The 22274-nt window shown below is 42.8% G+C and overlaps 1 protein-coding gene across 1 annotated transcript in view; it reads left to right on the forward strand.

Moving 5' to 3' along the window:
- Nucleotides 1-22274, forward strand: part of snx29 (sorting nexin 29) — a 169009-nt gene that overhangs the window by 117707 nt on the left and 29028 nt on the right. Inside the window, exon 19 of the mRNA XM_083993820.1 lies at nt 21766-21906. Within this exon, the coding sequence (XP_083849946.1) occupies nt 21766-21906 (141 nt within the window). The remainder of the gene's footprint in view (nt 1-21765; nt 21907-22274) is intronic.

Raw genomic sequence — 22274 nt, forward strand, 5'->3', positions numbered from 1 at the left:
GCCTGGTAACTGATCTGAGTGAGGCGTGTTGGGACCTGGACTGGAGAGCAGCTCAGCGGACCGGGCTGCTGCTGCTGCTGCTGCTGCTGCTGCTTCTTGTATCTGTCAAGTCATCGAGCAAAGTAGACAACAGCGGCTCATTCCCTCTGTGACTGTTTTACTGTGTCTGTCACATTAACAAGGTGTTACACCTCAGCTCTCACAGCAGCCGTCCCAGGGTTTCCCCCTTTGAGACACACACACACACACACATCCTTGTAATGCTATCTTTGTGAGGACACTCATTGACATAATGTATTTCCTAGCCCCTTACCCTAACCTTAACCATCCAAAACAAATGCCTAACTTTAACCATTACTCTTAACCTAATTATAACCTAAGGTCTTAACCCTCAAACAACCCTTGGAAAAAGTGAGGACCGGCCAAAATGCCCTCACTTCCCAAAAATGTCCTCACTCTGTTGGTTAAAAACTTGTTCCAGTCCTCACAACGTAGTAAGTACAAGAACACACACACACACACACACACACACACACTCAGTCCCCTGGCTCGGCTTCTTTTAAAAAAAAAAATTTTTATTGTGCGATACCAGTGACAAACATTAAGCAAACATAAAGACATGACATAAAGTAGCACAAGACCCTGGCTCGGCTTCTCGAGACGGACAGAGACTGACAAACTCTCACTCGGACACAGATATGGTGCAAGAAAACACACACATACCTGTTCACAGACTCACTGACATGCATAGAAAAGTGTGCAGACTGAGAAGCACCCCCCACACACACACACACATGCGCTGTACTGTTATCTGCTCTGTAGCCAGGAGGTACAGCTGTAACGTTAGTCAAGGGAACCGGTATGGGACGGGAAGAGACAGGTGACACATCCTCAGCTTTAACTGATAGTCAGGACTGACTGGCTATCGAGCTCAGCCCGCCTCGACTTATACATAATAGATGTAAACTCAGGGGGCTCAAACCGAGAGCTGTCTGACGCCTCTCTCTCTCTGAAATGATCTCCATCCTCTCCACATGACGGAGGCCTGATGAAGGCGGTGTTTTCATACCTCTCGTTCCCATCACATTCTTTGGGTCTGTGTGCTTTTTCAGTCAAGCATGGACACCAGTGATAAAAAGGAAAAATATCCAGGCACTTATCAACAAATGGGTGGAAAATGGTTTAGAATTAGCATTTTTTGTAGCAGTGGTGATAGTAAAACGCCACTCATGTTTAAATCACAGCGCAGTGTTGGGGAAAGTGAGCGGTTCCCTGCAATTTGGCAGCTTATTTATGCAGCAGGATGCACAGGTGGGTGCGTCGTAAAAGCAGAGTTTCAGAGAATTCATTACAGACTGACACTGCACTGTTTTTTATAAACCAGCCCCAGTCTCTGTCTCTCATGTGTTCACATTAGATTTTCTGAAACATGGGAAAGATGTTTCTACACTCATCAGACTCTTTTTCCTATAACCCAAACGAAGATGGAGGCTGGAAACGATATGTCATTTCCAGCTTTTTCACTTGATATTTGGCTCCAGTAACTCAGTTTTTGAAATAAAAGGATCTGTTATTTTTTTGTTTGTGTGTTCAGGGACAATGTTTTTGGCTACCTGCCTCAGGAAATACAGTTATGAGCTGAAAAACAGGTTCAAAACAGGTCCCTTTCCCCTGGTACAAAGACAGAACATCTTTATATCCAGATGGGCAGAAGAGGATTTGCATGTTGTTAAATAGCCATCTGGGTTTTCATATACTGCCAGATATTTAGGTTTCAAAAGATCGAATACATACTGCTGTGAGAGGCACAAAATGTACCTGATTAAAAATGTCTATAAGTGAAAGAAATCATTGTCTTTGTGTCAGCTGATAGACAGTTATATTTTTATTTTTATTTTTTTACCTGAGGAAATAAAGAAATAGTTGGATTTAAAGTATTGGGATCACACTGGAGCGTGTAGAATCGGCCAAGCTTTGGGCAGTAATCAGTTTCCACCTGCAGTTTCAGATTAGTGGACCGACTCCAGCATCGAACCTGAACATTTTCCATGTTTTGCACTGATTTAGCCTAATTTCTCCTTCTCAATAACGGCCTCAGTGAGACTGCTGTCCAGCCCTGGAGCTGGTATAAAGCGCAGCCCATCTGGTGTATTGGATACTTTCCTTCCCAGAGCTATATTCGTCTAATGGCTCCCTGTGGAAACAGCTTTTGTTCTTAGACAGGCTAATGGATGGCCAAGGTTACTGGAGTCATTGTTGTTAAGGTGAGGTAGTTGTCGTGATTGAACACCGAGCCAACATTCCTAAAGACCTGAGGGTATCATGAAGAGAAGGTAGGGGGCTCTTTAAAATACCCTCCAGTGGGTGCATGGATTTCTTTTTTTCTTTTTTTTTCCCGGAGTCTTTTTCTCATTCTCAAACTTGCACTCGCATATGCTTGCAAAATTGAACCAATGATGAGAGCAATGAGCCATAGCCGAAGCTAGAGAGGGTTCTGGGAGGCTCGGAGAGTGAATGGGATTTCAGAAGCCGAAGCCGAAGTTAGGTCACAGCAACCTTGTGGTTGAAAATAAGCACACTAACAGCTCTAAGCTGCCGCTGCACTCAACCAGAGAGTGGGAAAGGCCGATCTCGCCAGCGCCACCTCCCATTGTCTGTGCTCCTGGATGTCTGCTCCGTCTCTTTGTCGCCACTCTTTCACTCTGCCATCTTCTCCAAGCCTCCCAATTTTGTCTCACTCCCTCTGACAGATTGCATGGTATTATGGCCAGGGCAAGAATGCTTGTACTCCATTATCTCTTTTTGCATTTCTTTTTGAGCCACTTTTCTCTCCAAGCTCTCGGAAATGACTTCCATCTAAAGCTCCGTAAGGCCTGTGGATGGATGACGAGAGACAGACAGAGATGGAGGGCGAGAGACTGATGGATTTGCTCCATTATCAGTGGGGTTTTGCTTTTTGCGGCGCGCCGTGCCTCTGGGCCTTCATCCCTTCATCCTTTCCCTGTGCCTCTTTTCCCCCTCCTGAACTCATAATGAGAGAATTATACCGGCCGCAGCAAATCAGTGTCTCCCTCCCACACAATACCAACAATAGAGGCTATTATGAGGGAGGGAAGGAGGCATCATTTGCACGCCGTCAACGAACACAAGGAGTCATCTGCTGTGTGCAGGACTGTCTGTGTTTTCATTACCTGTGTATTTCAGCCTGGCATTGTGTTTTGAAATGAACATTCAGATGATGATGAGGAGCGCTCTTATTTTCTCTGTTGTATATTGTGAGGATCTGACGTGCTCTCTTCACAGCGTGCAGGGCAGGCAATACGGCTGTTGGCTAGAACTCATCTGCAGAGTGAATGAGGACTTTGGGAGAACCAAAGCAGCAGTTTCAGGCGACATGTAGCATTCATGCAGGATGAATCCACTTTGGTGATCTCCTGAAATTTCCTCTCGTGCCTCTGTTGGAGTGAGAGCGGGCTGCTCTGCACTCCGGCAGAACTAAATTGTAAGATGAGCCACGTCAGACATCAAAAAGGTTTGTAGTTATAGTCCAAACAGACACTGTCAAAGGGAAAAACCGACCGAGGGGGACGGTTCTGCATATTTTGAATGCACAGCTCCTCTCTCACCTCTGTACAGCTGGCCAGTCAAAGCATGATACGGGTGTGAAGTTATAAGCATGGTCCAGCCCCCAGCCCTCTCCTCTTTTTTTGTAATTGGTCAGTAATATCAAATAAACAATGATAAGCTTTTTGCTTGTCCATTCAACACATAAAACAACATTAACATAACTGGTTGAACCTCCTTTGGCAAGCTCTTCCAGTGTCATCCAGAGCTGCAGGAGGAATCTGAGATCATATTCTCAGGATGTCTGGTGTGAGCAGGTCTCCTGAGGTCGTTTCACAATAGGGTTGAGCAACTGATCGAAATATTATTGAAATTTCCAGATAAGCAAGTGCAGTTTTTCTTTTCTTTTAATGAAGGTGAAATATGTCACATTGTTACAGTATGATAAATGAACCAGTGTGGTGCTGCCGAGGTGCTTCAGCCTACAAATCACATTGTCCTGTACACAGTAAAAGAACAACCTCAGCAAAAATCAACACCAGCATCATTTTTTTTTAAAATTTGTATTCAATGAAAATGAAATACATTCCCACTGTATTAATATAATTGCACTATTTTCGCATAATGTTCAACCTTGTTCCACTGTACCTCTGTTGGGTTAATGTCTTGGCTCTGACAGGTTTCTCCAAAAGCTGCAGCTTCTTTGTCTGATGCCTTCTGTTGTAGTTTTACATCTTCATCACCCAGCTTCTACTGAGCATCAGTTGGCAGACATCCTGACATTATCCTGTAACCTGGTGAGAGACAGAGGCAGCAAAGCCCTGGAATGTGACTCTCCGTCCACCGGTTGTCACGTCGGTGATGGAATTGTTACATGATTCAAAGCGCCATATTAGTCCTGCTGCTGCATTTGAGCTGTTCATTATGTCTTTGGAGTAACCTCAGCTTAGCTTATGAGCTTGTCTTTTGGTCAGTGTATTGTTATGGCAACATACATCTTTGGTGTGTGTTATTGATCCAACTCCAACTCACATGTATGAGTCATGCTATTTGACTAAAGCTATTTTACATCCGTCTTTCGCTCCGTTGTAGTCCTGCTGGGAAACTCTCTGCTGTGCCGTTGTCTGATGGCAGCTTTCAGGTCATTGATTACTAGGTGTCATACCTGTGGTGTTGCAGCAGTGGGAGGGATATACTCTGTGTATTATAGCTGACGCCACTGAGCTATGATAAAGTTTTGTTAGCGAACAAAAAAGAGAAACATTTTCTGTAGTTGTTTACTCTCGCTGGGCTTTTGGAGAGTATAACCAAACCCCCGATAAATTCAGTTTACTCTGCTGAACTAAGACATTTCAGGCCTTCCAAACATACCCACAGACACACATCCCAGTGATGTTATGGCAGCGCCAAGTGGAAAAGTTTCATTTTCAACAACTTTTAATATGTTGCGGAACAGACAAAGCAGTAACATGGATAAGTCACCTTCATCTTTTTCCTCTTAATGTTTCAGGCTGAGTCTTATTTCAGACTTTTATCCCAACAAACTCTCAGTGTTTACAGCCCTTTTCATAGATTTAGCCGCTCATCATCATCCATCTTTCTGCCTCTCCCCCTCCCACTTTGCACTGTTTCCTTTATTATCTGTCTCTTGGTCTGTTTGTATCAGTCACTCCTCTTTTCCTCTCTCACCCCTCCTCGTATTTTTCTTTGCCCTCTCTCCCACTCTTTTGTCAATCTTCTCCCAATAATTTCTCCATTCTTAGACCAGGTTGGGAGGGAGCTGTTGCTCCTGATGAGGAGCTCCAGGACAAAGCGGGTGGGACCCTCCCACCTCCACAGCCATTTGACAACAATAATGAATCACATATTTCACCTCACACTGCCTCTCAGAGGAAACAAAGACAAGCACTTCTTCTATATGTTAAATCCACAGCGTTTTCCACCGTAAAAAAACAATTTCATAATTGTGCATCCTTCCATCTATGGGTCGTAACACAAATGCAAACACCGTTTAAGTACCCAACAGCAAATGGAGTGCATGTACATTAGAGCAGTATGGAAAAAGCAGTATGTCAGTGCTGAGAACTAGCACCTCTGATCCTCAACTCCCAGGCTGTTTTACATGTACATTTATACTGTATATGCATATATTCCAAATAAGCAATTCTCTTTGATCAGCAAAAAGCTGAGCCTATAATTTCCACACAAAGTCAGGGACTCACCGCAAACTTTTCACTGTTTTAATTATGCTAATGAGACTGGATAATGTCTGCTGCAACTTTTCTCACTCTCGACGTCTTCTTCTTTTGTGTTCGTCACACTTTTGTTCTATTTCTATAGACGTGCATCAGATGTAAGAGATACCATAGTTAAAATAGCACGTGTGCACACATCCATCTGAATGTCTTTTTTTTTATACCTTTAAAGGTGGCTGTTTATGGACTCTGAGAGCAAGAGAGTGGTAGAAGGTCCCAATTAATAGCAGTTACGTAAACCATCCTTGGCTCCCCTTTGCCTCCCCGAGCCTTTAATATGCACCATATGAAACCACATAAATCAGCCACTCAATGAATAATTGAGCCGTCCTCTCTGACACTCTCAGATGTGTGCACCGCTTGCCTGCAGTGGACTGCCATCCCCTAGAGAAATGCAATGTGGGAAAACGCGTTAGCACCTTTAATTTCTATATTAGCAGCTGGGTGTAGCTGGGCTTGACATGGGAGACCTGTGGCTGCCAAAGCATTCAAGCTTTACATCCAGACCTGCTCCGTTTGAGTTGCACTGCTTAGCCACAGGCTCGGACCACATGGTGATAGGCTGCTTCAGCTGTGCAGATGAGATAATACATCCATATGTATTAATATGAGCTCTGTGTGCTGGCGCTGCATTCAAAGACAGATAGATGTGCTGTTTTTAAATGCGCGTAATGCTGATGATGTTGTGCGCAGTTTTTCCAGCCTGTCTATGTGTCTTGCTGCAGGAATCTTGAGTGTGTGCGGACGTGCACGTGAGTGATTATGGTTATGATAATGGCTGGTTGGTGACAGAGGAATATAACTATTATGTTGATGATGGTAATGATGGATGTTTTACAATGATGATGATGATAATTACAGTCGTTGTCTTGGTCTTACATCCATCAGTTATAGATTAAACACCCTCGGGATGGCACAGAGGCTGCTTTTACTGCTGCACACTGCAGCACGGGCACCACATCAGCTTCAGCATCGGGGTAATTTACATCATATTTCCATTTCAGGCACTTTAGACATCAGTCTTAACTGAAGCGATTCACAATGGGGAGGTTGGGGTTCAGTGTCTGGTTCAATGGCATTTAAACCAGATACATAGCTGTTGATGGACAAGAACACCTGTAGCTCAGGAGGTTAGTGGTTCGATTCCTGGTTCCTCCAGTGTGTATGGTGAAGTGTAGAGAAGTTCTATACGTATTTGTCTGTGTATACAATATTATGTGTTATATATTTATATATGAGAGTTTTTCTTTCTTTTAGGGAGGGAGGTTGCAATAAACCACCTTCCCCACAGTTTCCCAATATATTGCAATATATCACATCCCCTACACAGCCTAATCTGAGATTGGCCTTTCAGAATATATCATCATCTTTTTTAAAGAGATAACATGTGTGGATCTTGATGTCAGATGAGATGACTTTTTACAGCTTAGTACAGATTCAGAGAATAATCTGGATCCAACAGAATAGGTTACATACTGACCCAGTGCCATTCTAGTGTTATATATAGTTTTTATTTGAAGCCGTCTAAATATTGCCTGTACCTGTTGGATATGAACGTCATCTCTCTGTACAGTACATTTTCTTGTGAGACCAGCGACTCGTCCAATTGTATCGTGTCTGTTGCTCACAGTGAGCTAGGATAGCCTTCGGCCCCCTGCAACCCTGGACAGAATAATTGGGCAGGAATAAAGGATGGATGATACTGTGGCCGTGTCTCATCCCAAGCATGAAATAAAACCTCAGACAAACAATAAAAACAAGTCAGACTCAGTTTTTCCAGCTATGTCTTCTTTTTTCAGACACAGACAGGATCTTTTTAGCAGCATATGGAAGTTTCTTCTCCTAACAACAATGTGAAACGTGTTTTTTTTTTATCTAGTTGATCTGCTGAAAAGTGTTGTGTTGTTTTTTTACACCTTTTTCCCACCCTTGAACAGCACCATTCGTCTCTATACACTCTTCTGTATTCCAACTTTATTGAACGCAGCTGAGGGACACTAAGCTGTATGCTGATCTTGGAGGCCGCCCAGCAGTCAGAACCAGAGTGAAGTCCTGCTGTGGCACTTCATCAGCCAGCCGCCCTCTAATAAAAACTTCAAAGGTGCCATGTTGGCCAGTGGAAAGTGGGGGGAGAGTAGGAGGTGGGACGGGGAGTTTGTCCCTGTGGGGATAATGGCAGCAGAATCAGGATTTGGCCGGTGACGGTGTTGTCGCTTCCAGGGAGTGAATGTGATGATCAGGGCTTTAACCTCGAGACATCTGATTAGATCTTTGGGCTGGGGAATAATTTGTCAGTCTGCCTCCCCTCCCCTCCCCTCCCCTCCCCTCCCCTCCCCTCCCCTCCCCTCCCCTCCCCTCCCCTCCCCTCCCCTCCCCTCCCGGCTCGGCTCTCTCTGCTTCTTCTCCCTTGTTACTCACAATTTATATTTACCCATTTTTGCTTGTGTCACTAATTGTCTGCCTCTCCCTCTCATGCTTCATTTTTTTCCCATCACTCCTCTCCTCTCTCCCCTCCCAGCTTTTCTTTCTTCCCCATTCAGCTCTACTTTGCTCTACATCCTCCACTCCGCCCTTACCTTCAATCATTTACTCCCCAGCTTTCTTAATATGCTCAAAGCCAGTTCTCAGGACTTGTCAGTGACTCATTCGTTCACATGAAAGAGGTGAGAGAGAAGGAGTCTCCTACCGTGACTGAGTTTTTAGTTAAATTGTTTGAGGAGGGACGCACAAAGACGAGAAGTGGGAGGGAGGGAAGGAGGGAGGGAAGGAAATGACAGGAGAAGGGAGTGGGAGATGAGGAGGACAGAATAAAGGGAGCAATCGTGATAAAAGATGAAGATAAGAGATGTGTCTTGTTCTGTTTTCCTCCCGCTGTGGCGTCAGACAGTTTTTCCAAGGTAGCTCCCAACTTAGACGTTGAGTGCTCATATCTGGTTACCACCCGCTGGTCTTATAGAACTTGTGCTGAGTCCTCAAGTGATAAAAAGCTTAAAGCGACTGCTGTATTGATGCCTGTTGTGTGAGGAAGAGAGGAAGAGGACCTGGAAAATGGACAGAACTGTTCCTTTTTGGGGCTTTCAAAGCTATAATTTAAATTGGTTCGATTCAGTCTTTGTTCAGTATGTTCAATGAGCCTCCTGATGTTTTGCACCTGAGTGCGAGGGTTCCCACAATTGGAGCCAACAGTAGCATTAGCAGCTCTTTACTTGCGGGTCAAGAAGAAATTGTGTAAGTTCAGCATTAAACTGGTGCCTGTTGTCTCCATCTTGTCTTTTCTTTGACTCCAGTTACCATGCTATCCGGCTAGCCCTGGCCCATGTCGTCACACTGTAGCCTCCAGTCTGCCTTGAAGACACAGTGCAGCTCAGAGGGGGAATTATAATCACTAATATTATAACAACAATGGATTTGGCTGTAAGAGTAATATGCTATTGTCAAGCCACAATCCCCACCACCCACTCCCGGCCAGAAACCACATTCACCAGCAGAGGAAATGTACTAATAACCCCTTTAAGAGGCACTGAAATCATTAATTTAAAGTAAGGTCTTAATTGGTACTAAAATACCTCACACTCAACTCAAGTTTCACAACTCAAGTCTACTTTTATTTTGAAGTTGTCACAGGAAATCCAGGGCAAATAAGACAAACTGTATTGGTACTGAACAATATTTTCCTCAGAGCTAAAAGAAGCAAAAAGAAGAGTGAATGTTGGACTGGCATTTATCAAATGGTGGTGAATTATGATTCCAATTGAATTGTAATATAATCATTATTTGCTGGATGTTTGAACTTCCGGTCGCATAAGATTTGTCTCCTTTATACCGCAGCTTATTGAGCATGAACTCTGTTAGTGGTGTGTGTGTGTTTGTAACCAGGATGGATTTAGTTCGGTTTTTTCCATGTGTTTTGTTTCCCCTGAGCGTTTTAGATAACTGAAGATCCTATTCAACAAAATTCAATTTCAACCAGATTGTGTCTTTCAAAAGCTCCAATATGCACTTAGTGTTGCTTGGTGTTGTTTGCTGAGATTGGTGGAGTGATGGGACAGTTTCTTCAATTCAGACAGTAAAATAGAAAACAGACAATTTTAATGATAGCTCCCTTGTTTTTTGACTGACGTATAGGAGAGAGCTTAGGGAGTCAGCCAGTCAGTATTAATGTGTGGAAAAAACCCTCCCTGCGCATTCTGCTTTAGTTTCAGTTATTAGATTTTAATGAGAAGGATCTTCCTCGAAACATCAGCTGCTTCTTTTGTTCGCATTTTCAAAGCCCCACAGAAACATAACAAAAGCGATACACTGATGTGTGCGCCGCATGAAATAAAAAGCGACAGTGCATTAACATCTGAAGAGCTGCTCGTTCTAAGGTGTTGAATTTACTTATTTTCAAGAATCAACAAAACACCTTATGTGCAGCGAGGCGCCCAAACATCTGGATTCAGCTGCATGCAGGAGATGGCTGAAAATACGTAGAATGAAAATGTATTTCTGTCAGTCCGGCTTTTCTTCAGTATATAACTCTTTGGTTATTCACTGCTACATTTTCTTGCTGTAAGAGGACAAAGGCAAGGGTGAGGTAATTGGTGAGGCAGATTTCTTTCTTCTTCTGCCTTCACCTCAGCATCATAAACCTCCAGTAACCCTCCCTCCAGCAGAGATACAGTAGAGTGTGTAGGGCACTTTTTTAAATATAATTTTATCTTCCAAAAATGAACGTTTCAGCTGTTATGGGCAGGTCGGGGGGTAGTTACTGTATATATGTAACGATGGATATGGTTTTAGCATATAAAGATTTCAAATGGATCCATGTATCAGGTTAATCAGAAGCAGTAATGTGTTGGTGTGCGCTGCAGCAGCTTTGTCGCTCTCATTAGCCGCCACTCAGCGACAGAACAATAGAGTTTGAATGGTTTGGTTCGAATACCACCCATTGCTTCATCAAGCTGCCACAGTGATGGCAATACTTGTTTTGCTTGTTCATTCCTTTGTGGACTCTCACAATCAGACGACAATTCACCCGTTTAATCACTCATCCATTTGTATAATTCAGAAGTGAGCACTGCCCTCAAAAGGCCGCTTCGTTTATTTTCCATCCACACGCCTCCACCTTCTTCCTCTCCTCCTCTTCACTCCTTCCTTTCTTGCCCTTCCACCCGCTCCTTTTTCTTAACAGGCTCAACTCGAGCTGTAACTCTTGCCCTTGCCTTGATTGTCTTTAGTTCGTCCTCCTCCTCATCCTCCTCTCCACTCCTCCAACAATATTCTTCCTCATCTACATTCAGCGGTTCCTCTCCTCACAGTGTCTAATTCTGTAGGATGTTTGCTTCAGGAGCAGCAGCGCTCTAAAATAAACACCTTAACTGCAGTCAGGGTAGTAATCACCCTCTCTCGTTCTGTCTCTTTCTTTGGCATCGTCTCTGTATTCCTTTTCCCCCCTCCGTTTTTCTTATCTCTGTTATCATGTCATTGTGTTGTGTTTTTCTGTCTTCACTGCTTTTTTTTTTTTTAAACAGTTATTTCTTTGGCTCTCAGCAGATCCCTGCTCAGAATCTTAAGGAGTTTTCTTATCAGCTAGAAAATAATCCATGAAATTCTTGTTTGAGGATAAATGGGAAAACGTTGCTACTTAAGTGTTGATGTGATGTCACGGCAACTTTTAGGGGGCCCTTGTCAATCAAACGGTGGATTTTCTTTAGTGGAAATAAAAGGGTTACCATGAAATCCAGTAACAGATTTGACTTAGGATCAGTTGTAATCACTCTGGCAACGCCCTTGATTTTCTATCTAATGCCATCAGCAGTGGTGGACGGCTCCTCTCTATTCGCTGCAGGATGGAGAGATACAGAGGATCCTTCATACACAGCCATCAGGCTTTTTAAATCTTCTGCAAATGGTAGATGAGCTGACAGACAAGTGAATTTCCCTTTGGGGATTAATAAAGTCATCCGCATCTTATCTTGTCATTGGATCAAAATTAATTTGTCCGGTAGCCTACTTTGGTTTATGACCAGGGGCGTCATCAGGCCCCTTTCACTGCAACACGAGCCCCAGCATAAATGAGCTGTGCACCAGTAGCCTAGGCTATAAATGTCTTATAAAGGCGGTATACTTTGGTGCTGAAAAAATAAGCAAACTCAGTCCCGACTGAGGTGAAATATCACTCTTTTTGTTGTTATTTGGATGTTAGAGGACCTGTTCTATTACTAAACATGTTTTCACAGTCATTTAGGCTAGATCAGTAGCTAAGGAGTAGTGGCAGTGAGGGTGGAGTGTGGCTACTGTATGGTGGTAGTGGTAGTGCTTAGTGGCTAGCAGTGCCCCTGTTTATGACCAAACATGTTCAGAGTTAAATAACTTTATGTGTTATGTTAGCATGTTAGCATCCTTTATCTGAACATGTTGGCATGCAGATGTTCACATTAGCATTTAGTCCAAAGCTCTGCCTCACAGGCTACAGCTGTAGCTACTACTCAGGATCACACCCAGCTGTAGAAGTTGTTTGTACTGAAGGTGTTTCCATGTAGATAAAACAGACAGCTAGCAAGTTCGTTTTCTAATTCTCTCTCCTTCAAACTGTATTTAAAGGGACAGTATGGGACTTTATTGGCTTTTTATTGACAAAAATCAAATATCGCTTTCATAAATACGTATTTCACTGAAGTGGAATCGCGCCCGCATACAAACGAGCGCTTTCTCGTACCTTAGAATGAGATGTTACAAGTCGTTACAAACATACAGGGGGGGGTTCACCGAACCTTCTCTGCCATGTTGAATCGCCATGTTTTACGTTCAGTGTCACCGTGGCTGTAAGTAACCTCAAACTCGGGCCGCCGGAGCTTCTCGGCTCGGGGAGAAAGTTTTCCAGACAGCGCCTGTTAAAACTGTCACCACCGTGTAGCTAGTGTGAGGAAGGACGGAGGCACTGGTGTTGCCTTCAGGTGCAGTCAGACACCTGAATGACGCCGTGAGTGACGCCGTCGGCAAACCAACTGGATGTTATTTTACTCGACGAGAGAAAGCCGGTAAAACGTGGGTCAGGTACAATACGACATCACCATGACAACATATTGTCACGCCTGTATTGTTTTGCCTCGTGCTGGCGGACCGTTTGTTTACATAGAGGCTTGTTTATCCTGATACATGCAGCGTGTGTTGTTTTTCTGACTTCTGCCCGAGTTTACGTAAACGCAACAGCAAGAATACGTGCCGACATGCAACCGCACCGCTAGATGGGGGTAAATCTCACATACTGTCCCTTTAAAGAAAACACACGTGTCAAGTTTACCTCAATTTTACTTTTTAGAATTTAGAAACACTGACATACCCTATTGATTGTCGAGCAACACTGTTGTACATTATGACACCAGTTAGGCCTACCAGTCATCCCCTCCCTCCAGTTTTCTAGAGTGAACCATTTCTACATTCCCATCGGTTGTCACCCAACTGTGTCGTGGCACAATAACCTTTAACTTTCATGGATTTCAACTTTTTCTGACACCTCATAATAGGCATGACTCTGTTCACCACCATGAGACCCTGCTGTTTTCACATAGAGAAAGAATGAAAGTCGGTCACTTTGACTTTCTTGGCACTTAAGGTCTGAACATAGGTAGCCTACTGTAGCCAACAGTAAGTCTTTTTGTCTATTTCTGTGTTGACTGTGGTATTGCGGAGTCGTACTTTCTCTTGTTCCCCCAAATAGCACTGTTCGCTTTAAGCAGGGTTTTAGGCACATATACAATGGTGCACACACACAAAAAATTTCAGGTCGTTCCCTTTCTGTGGTCACACACACACACACACACACCTCCCAGTTCCTCCTCTTCAACCCTCTAAATGGATCCTATTTTCTGCCTAATTGGGCAAATGCTCTGGCCTACAATGATGAAGAGGGAGGGGTGATGACATAAGGCTCTGCTGCCTTTGTGTTGGTTAGTCCTGGCTCTCCTCCTCTATCTGTGTGTTTTATTTTGTTGTTTTTCCTGCTTCCCTCTGATTTGATCAACACCTCCAGCTCGTGTTAAATTTCAACCAAACTCAATCAGGACATCTTGGAACAGGTCAGAAGCAGATGGAGGTTGAGTCATTGTGTTTTTAAATCTGAGTGAGTGATAGCCCTCATTACTACATGCTAATGTAGAAGACACCAGCTAGCTCCAAGCATGATTTGGTGATGAGATACATTTGCCAGGAAAAAGCCATCGTCAGCCATCTTGTCCTGGTGCCCAGCAGTTGTGTAGTGTTCCAACTGTGAAGTGAGCAGAGAGGCCTCTCTGTATATGGGCCTCCTGTGGTGCTGGGAATGGATTTGCACAAGTTTTTTAACCACAGCCTGAACACCTACAGTTAGTCTGGCTGTCAGATGGGAGGATCAACAGACCAGGGTTTTTTTTCTCAGAGAGAGATACAGCACAGAGAGAAACATCATTATCATCTGCACTCTCTGCAGTGCTGAGCCGTTACTCCTTGTTCCACCTGCTTGTTGGAATACCCTCAGGCTAAAGACCCAGTTAAATGTCAAGCAAAGAAAAAGCTGCAATTATCTGTTCACAGGCTTCCTGTTTCAGATCTTTAGTTCTGAAGTTATTTCACGGTACGCGAGGGCGCTTTTCCTGGGGTAGCTGTCATGCTGTGTGCTGTTTGCCCGGATAAGGCTGCAGATATGGCTGTTTGGTTTCGTGGCACTTTGCACGTTCTACTCGGCTTCATGTGGGTTTCCACCAGGTGCTGGAACTTCCTCCCACATTTCACACACACAATTAGAAACTTTGAATCATGCATCATCATGCATGTGTGTATGCAGACCTTGGTTGGCAGTCGCAGAGGTGTCTGCTAATGGGGGTCCTAATGAATAAATGAAAGCACATGCCTTTTACATCTAAGCATTCTGGGAAAACAGTGAGCACAGCTTTTGTTATAGTGTCACTGTCCAGGCATAACTGTCGACTATTGAGATGAAATGACACACATTGTCACAGGAAGGAACTGATTGTTTTCATTTTATTGTTCATTTACTGGCCCTTTAATTCCTTCTTCACATCTGAGCTGCTGTAAAAGTGAAGCTCCTGTTCTTGTTCAATGACCTTCAATCTTAAATGTCACCACTGATCTACAGGATTTAGTCTATCTTGTAGAAATGAGCACCTAAAAAAAGCTCAGTTAATAAAGACACAACAGAGACGGGGAAAAATATCACAGATATTTGTGGTTTTATTTTCAAAGGCTAGAAAATCACGAAACTCTACTGGAAAAGTAACTAATGTTCCTTATGAAATAGTTTGGAAATCTGTGGAAGCCTATGCTTTTTTTTTCTCCTTTTTTTTTTCTTCAGCAAATTTGACAAGAAAATTGACCTGGTCTCCACTTGTTGCCTGGCAACCTGGGAAAACAACTCTCCAGGAAGTCACTGCTTCCTGTCAAGAAATATTCTGGCACAATGATACAAATGTGACGTGTTAATTAGTTAGCTTCAGAGGTGTTGGTGGGCAGTGACCTTATCATTAATGGACACATATACCAGTTGTATCCCTCTTCTATTGTAACGGTATGTGGAGAAAGTGAATGAGCCAATTTCCCAAATGATCCTTGAAGTTGTGGCCTAATGTTTTATTTTTCAATTTGAAATCCACCAGTTTGAGGGTTTTTTGGAAGGAATGTAGAGCAGCGCTGAGTTCAGCCACATTTTTCAGTTTTGTGCTTGTCAGTTTCTGTCGTCTTTTAATCAATACAGCTGTCTGCACGGGCTGTAACGGCCTGCACTTTACTCAGATCTTTGATCTTACACATGTAACTACATTGATTACTGTCAGAACGAGACTGACCTACTCACTGTACTGCGCCAGAAAGCATCATGTAGAGGCACAAACTTTGACTGCTGAACAATAATGAAGTCTATGCATTTGTGGAGAATTGCAAACAGTGGAAAGATCACAATTTATGAACTGCCTTGTGTTTTTATTGTGTAGGCCTACTTTATGATGGGCCAATTTCAGTTTATTCCTGTGTCAAATGTAGCTACACAACATCTTTCAGAAGGAGTTCAATAAGTGATCATCAACAGTAAATGAGTCGGCGCAGACAGTCCCTCAGACTGACTCCTTTTTCTTTTTGAAAAATCCACAGAGACAGACATTTCTCTGTGCCAATGTTGGATTCAAAAGACAAAATTGCAATGCAGCTAGAGTGTAAGACATCTAGTATTATGACTAAGGAGCTGCATATACACTTTTTCTTGACCTTTCGTTTTGCTTCAATGTGGCCTGAAGCTGAATGCAGACAGTTTCCCCTGAAGTAGGTGAGTCAATTTAGAGAGAAACGCGGCTGCACCAAAGAAGTAAATCACAGCAGTTCACCATTAAAAGACCTTTCTTATCGTCATAAATTGCTTACACTTCAGTAACCAAAGGTGGATTTTCCCCTCTAATGTTGACTCATCGGGGTCATATTTTCATCAAACGTATTATTATGCTTTGTCAGATATTCTCATAAGCTATTTAAATAATGACAGAAGGACTGTGTCCATCACAGACGAGCTTTCAACAACAGCCAAAATCCATCAACCATTTTCCACACGCTCCTTCAGAGCCATGATTACAGTCCCTGTCCCTGTTTGAAGATGGCTTCTATTGTAGATATCTCAGCATCAGTGCTCCAATATTGAAGGATGCTGCAGTTTAGATGTTGCCAAGATTTTTGTCAGAGATAATGAAAGACTATTTGTGATTATTCAGGAGGAGGGAAGCTGGTAGCCGTGTGCAGAGGCTAATGTGTTGCCATAAATAAGTATGCCAATGAGACGGTGTAAAGTGGATTAAGCTTGCTGCGCTAATACCGCCGTATGTGAGGAGCCATTTGATGTCTGAGCAACTACAGACACTATGGGAGTCTATCATCACATCTTTGCTAATGCAGCTCTTAATGTGTACTCAGACCCAAGAGATGACATGTGGCTGTAGAACATGGAGTACTTGAGGACATTTTACCTGATGTACCCTCTATCGGGTCTGTGATGCAGGCTGCTGCACTATTTTCATTGGGGATTATGTAGAAATACAAGGACAATATCTGATTTATTAATCAATTTCTTCCCAGTTACAGATACATTTCTAGCCCGGGAACTATCACACACTAACTGTAAGGCTATACTTTTAGGTCAGTGTGGTGGATTGCATCAGGAAAAACTTAATGAGAATACATAGGTTTGTCCAGAAAGGTACCGTAGTGAGTTATTTATCATGCTCAGCAGAGTGTGTATATGGAATATGTAAAAGCATAGACCTCACTTTCCACAGTTGGACAATAATGTATGGAATATATTATGAAATGTCTGGCCCTCGACTTAATGCTACATTAAGTAATTGCTCAGTTTGGCCTTCACTTTGACATTGACAAGCCTGTTCACATTGATGGAGTGAGTAGATGTGAATGTGTGGAAATTCATCTCTCTGAAGCTTTTGCGTGTGACATTATGAAGGTGATTGAAATGTCAGACTGCTTACTATGTTCAACACACTTTTGACAAGTCCAGATTGAAGTTGTGGGTTATGAAATATTGAGCGAGATGACGTCTGAACAGTTCCTCTCCCTATAGATGCCAAACTCACTTGGAAACATTGAATTATTTTTCTCCGATCTTTCAAAAGTTGAAATGTCCGAGACATTTGATTGGACTGCAACAGCAGATCCATGTATCCATTCTTTAATCACCAATGCTTGTGACTGAGTGAGTGATCAAGTTTCACTTTCATTGGTCAGCTGGTAGAGTAGTTTTTACCATTAACTTCAGTGCTTTCAAACTGAATCGGGACAAACAGTTTCTAATGGTGTGGTTGGAGGAGTGTAAGTGTTTGCATCCCACAGTGTTGCCACATTTGTGTCTATATTAAAGCTAGACTACTTTTTGTGCAGTCAGCAGTTAAAAATTCCATAATCATCAATGAGCAAGATGTCTGCATCTCCTCTTGGCTGTTTTGAGACCGTTGCTGGAAACTCTCCAATCACAGGCCTTTGTAGAGAGGGAGAGAGAGTCCCTATTGGTTGTTCCAACAAATGCAGATATGTGTACACATCCCCTCAGATGGAGAGAGCTCCCTTTTCTTTTCTTGTACAGGTTGCCACCAGGTGATCCACCAGGGTGCCAACCATGTACTAGGTTTTGACCTAGTCTTGTTTGTCTAACCCTAACTTATGAAATAGTTTCATTCAGGAGACTTTGATTCATTCATCCTGGCCCAGTTTAGTCAGAGTCTCCATCCCTGTCTTTGATCATGATGAAAGATGCCATAACACACACACACACACACTGGATCATAACAAGTCAGTTCTTCTCTTAAGTTGCAAAAAAAGAAGTTGGAAAGAGCTTAGATGCCTCTGTAGGTCAGACATAAAGTGCTGAGATGACAAGTCTCCAATCCATTAGTGGCCTTGTCTGCTCCCATCTTGTCAATCGCTACTGTCATTTACGAGATTCTGGTCTTTCCTGAAGTGCAACTGCTCTTAATTCAAGTAGCTGTGAAGCAGACGTTTTCCACTGTCTAAAGCTGTGGGACACTCCTCAAGACAGATTGGCACAACAAAAGACAATAGCAGTTCCTGTTTGCAATTAACCTATTGATACACACACAATCCTCAGCATAAGACCCTGATACTGAGGAAAACTTAAAATAATTGTCAGAAAAGTTCTGTGTGGAGCATCTTTCTTTCCCAAGTTATGGACATGTGATCATAATGGACACAGATAATGAATGAAGGTGAAGTCGTGCCGAATCTAAAAATAAGTATCTCAACTTTGTGTGTTGAGTTTTCAGTGTGTTCTGACTCTGAGAAGAAGTAGCTTCCCTTAATTGCTGCGAGCAGACGACTCAATGAGTGAGCCAAACTACAATCAGCTCCCTTGTTGTACCTATGCTTTTTACCTCATGCACTTTGACTCTTGTCTGTAATCCGGGATATATGTATAAAAATCTAAAAGCTATTATTCTACCATTATCCTATAATTATGCTGTAGATAAAGTGAGCGTTTTGATGAAGTAGACGGAGAGAAGGTATACTTTCTCACCTCCCACTTGCTCAGTAAACGATGGTACGTGATGTGGAGCGTTTAATTCAACTGTACCGCTAAGTGTCATTTTCTCATCGTATCTTTTTATAACATTAACGGTGTCTAGACATGTCTGTCACTGATGCTGAAATATTAACAGGGAGACATTCAGGGCTGCTAACAAAGCTTCAGCTGTCAGTCTCCTCTTAATAGCTGTCCCAAATGCCACATTTTTCATGTTTGTCATGTAACCCAGACTGCACAGTAGCATGCATGCTGACAAAGATCACTCAATAAAGGAAGTGTCACCTCAAAACAAAACAAAAAAAATCTGTCATTATCCACTTGCTCCTGCGCCAGTCAAAATGTCTCAGAGGTTGAAATGAATACAAGATGTAGTCAGAGCTTCTGCAGATCTGAGAATTTGTTGTCTGCACCTTTAAAGAAAATAAATCTAATTGAAGTCTAAATTCAATAATGTGTTATGAAATTAATCTAAGGGGTGGTCCATTTGTCCACCATCTTTGTCTCAAATATCACAACTGTCTAGCGGAGCCATTCCCAAATTCAAAAATGCCACTTATAAAACTTCTGGGGTCCAAACAAACTTTATTCAAAACGATTCTTCTGCAAAGGGTAGATGAGCTGCCAGACAGAAGAATTTCCCTTTTGGGATTAATAAAGTAATTTGTATCGTGTTAAAGAATAATACTAATATAGTTAAATTAAAGGGGTCCATGGTCAGTGCAGTACTACCTTCAAGGGATAGTTCACCCAAAATTCAAATTTCATTCATTATCTACTCTCCCTTATGTCGACTAAGGGCTGGGAGAAGTTTCAGAGTCCTCCGTGCCTTCTCTGAGTTACAGCGGGGCTCCGTGCAGCACTGAATGTCCATATTTCTTCGTCCAAAAAGACACACCAAAAAACATCCAAATACCTCCATAGTGCTCTTCTGTGATGTCCCTCTTGTATTGAAGCCCCAAAATGAGAAATTGTTCCGAAAAAAATTAAATAAGTCTATATTTTAAGCTTGTTTGTAGCGGAGGCTCCTCTTCCTGGTCCGTCCAAATCTTGCGCGATTTGCGCCGGCATCAGTGCGACTACTGACGCTTCCGCTACAAACAAGCTTGAAATATAGACTTATTAAATTTTTTTCTGAACAATTTCTCATGTTGGGGCTTCAATACAAGAGGGACATTACAGACGAGCTGTGTGGAGGTATTTGGATGTTTTTTTGGTGTGTCTTTTTGGACAAAGAAAAGTGAGGCCCATTCGCAACCGTCATATGGACATGCAGTGCTGCACGGAGCCCCGCTGTAACTCCGAGAAGGCACGGAGGACTCTGAAACTTCTCCCAGCCCTTAGTCGACATGAGGGTGAGTAGATAATGAGTGAAATTAGAATTTTGGGTGAACTATCCCTTTCACGTGCCACACTTTGAGAATGACTGAGATTCATGGTCATCTTCTCATGATGTTGCTGTAGCCGTCAAGCAGTCAAACCTTTCACCTATTCGGTGACATCTCAACATCTACTGGTCATATGGACACATAGGTTAGCACCACCGTGAGGTAGATGTCTTGACAACTGTTGGATGGATCTACGTGGAATTTGGTCCATACTCATAGATTGAAGTAGATGTGACGTCTTTGCAGGAGGCAGGAGGCTTGACATTGTAAGATATGGGTGAGGCGAGGGGGGTGAGGTGAGGTGGGGGCAGATGCTCTTGGACCATTGACAAGCATTTCTCTTGGAGTGTACTGGTGCCTTCAGAGTCTTGTTTCCATCAGCAGCTGCCACCACAGTGACACACATCAGTCCTGGCTCCAGGGGCCTCGTGGGGGCCATCTCAGCAACCGCAATGTAACTGGGCAGCACTCTGAACACGAAGCAGCCCGCTCACTCAACTCTAGGTGACCCTGTAGCAAAGTCAGGGTTTAAAAACTGAGTCTTTATGTTAAAGTCAGTTCTCAACGTGAAGTCGATTGCCTCTGCTCAGGCTGTCTTGTATGCTGACAATCATTTAAAAGAAGAAATAGACTTCTTATACTTGCTGTTCTTGTTTCTTGACTGTGTGGAACTTCATGCTGGTTATTATGGAGCAGCAGCGGCCGTCGTGAACGCTTTCAGGACTGTGTGGCTTTGGAAAGGAATTGTGCAGTATAGGCTACAGCAGTATGGTGCAGTTTTGACGTTGTTGTCTTTTGTTTACTTTATTTTTTCATTAGCCTGGCAGGGGGGAGCTGTGCCTGGGCGCATTTGGTCGATTTTTAAATCAATTCTTGTTTTCATGTACCTGAATCGAGTCTATTTTATTTTATTTTTTTGTGGCTGGGCACTTTAAAATTGAATTCTCGAAAGCCGTTCTGCTTTCTCTTTTGTCTCTGTGCTTTCCATGTTTTTTTTTTTTTACTGTGAAAATGGAACCCAGCTCCTGCTCTCTTTCACCCTCTCTTTCTTGTAATAGGCTCATCTTTCCTTCTCTCTCTGCTGCCTCTATCTTCCGTGAGTCTGAATAAAGCAGCTAATGGTGCATAGAAATGATGGCGGCGCAGACACATCTATAGACAGACACAGTGTTGTGCTGCAGTATGTAAGTGAAAATACACATTTACAAGAATGAGAGAAAGTCATTCTTTCAGCCATCCTGTTTACGCATTGCAAGTGCTTGATGACAAATTCGTGGACTGGAAAAAAAAAAAAAAAAGACTATTACACAACAACAGTGTGCTACTGGTGTGTTTTCCATTTTTTGTGCAACCCAAATTGTTGTTTACTTCCCTGTGTGTAGGTGTACAGAGACTCACTTTGTCTCTCCAGCCATCCTATTATTTCCTGATTTGAGGCCTCTACAGTTTTCTGCTGAGATAATGATGATAATGATGGTTTCTTACCTTTCCTCAGGTGTACATCCGCATCCTGGACAACGAGTGGAACGTGTACAGACGTTACACAGAGTTCAGGGAGCTCCACAACCACCTGAGGACCCAGTTTCCACAGGTGGACGCCTTCAACTTCCCACCCAAGAAAGCCATAGGGAACAAGGTAAGCTGACAGTAACACTGCCTGCCTGGAGCTCTCTGTCAACCACTTGTGGCATGATGTAGTGGTGAATAATGAATAACATACTTCTGTATATGACCAACAACTGAAAAATAATGACAGAAATCAGTTGCTGATTCAACTGACTATTTTAATATATAGAAATCTTAATTGTCTTATAAATAAGAAGATAATTATGAAGAATTAATACAAGAAATAGGAACCAAACATTCACACAACACATTTCACATTCCCTGTTTCCATATTGTGCTAGTGGGTATTGCACAGTATGCTATTTAAGTATTTAAAATGTTTGTGTTGAGCCATTGAGTTGGGAAATACTACACATAGAATACTTCAAATTATACTTC

This window comes from Trachurus trachurus (genome assembly GCF_905171665.1).
Source record: "Trachurus trachurus genome assembly, chromosome: 19".
NCBI classification, from domain to species: Eukaryota; Metazoa; Chordata; class Actinopteri; order Carangiformes; family Carangidae; genus Trachurus; species Trachurus trachurus.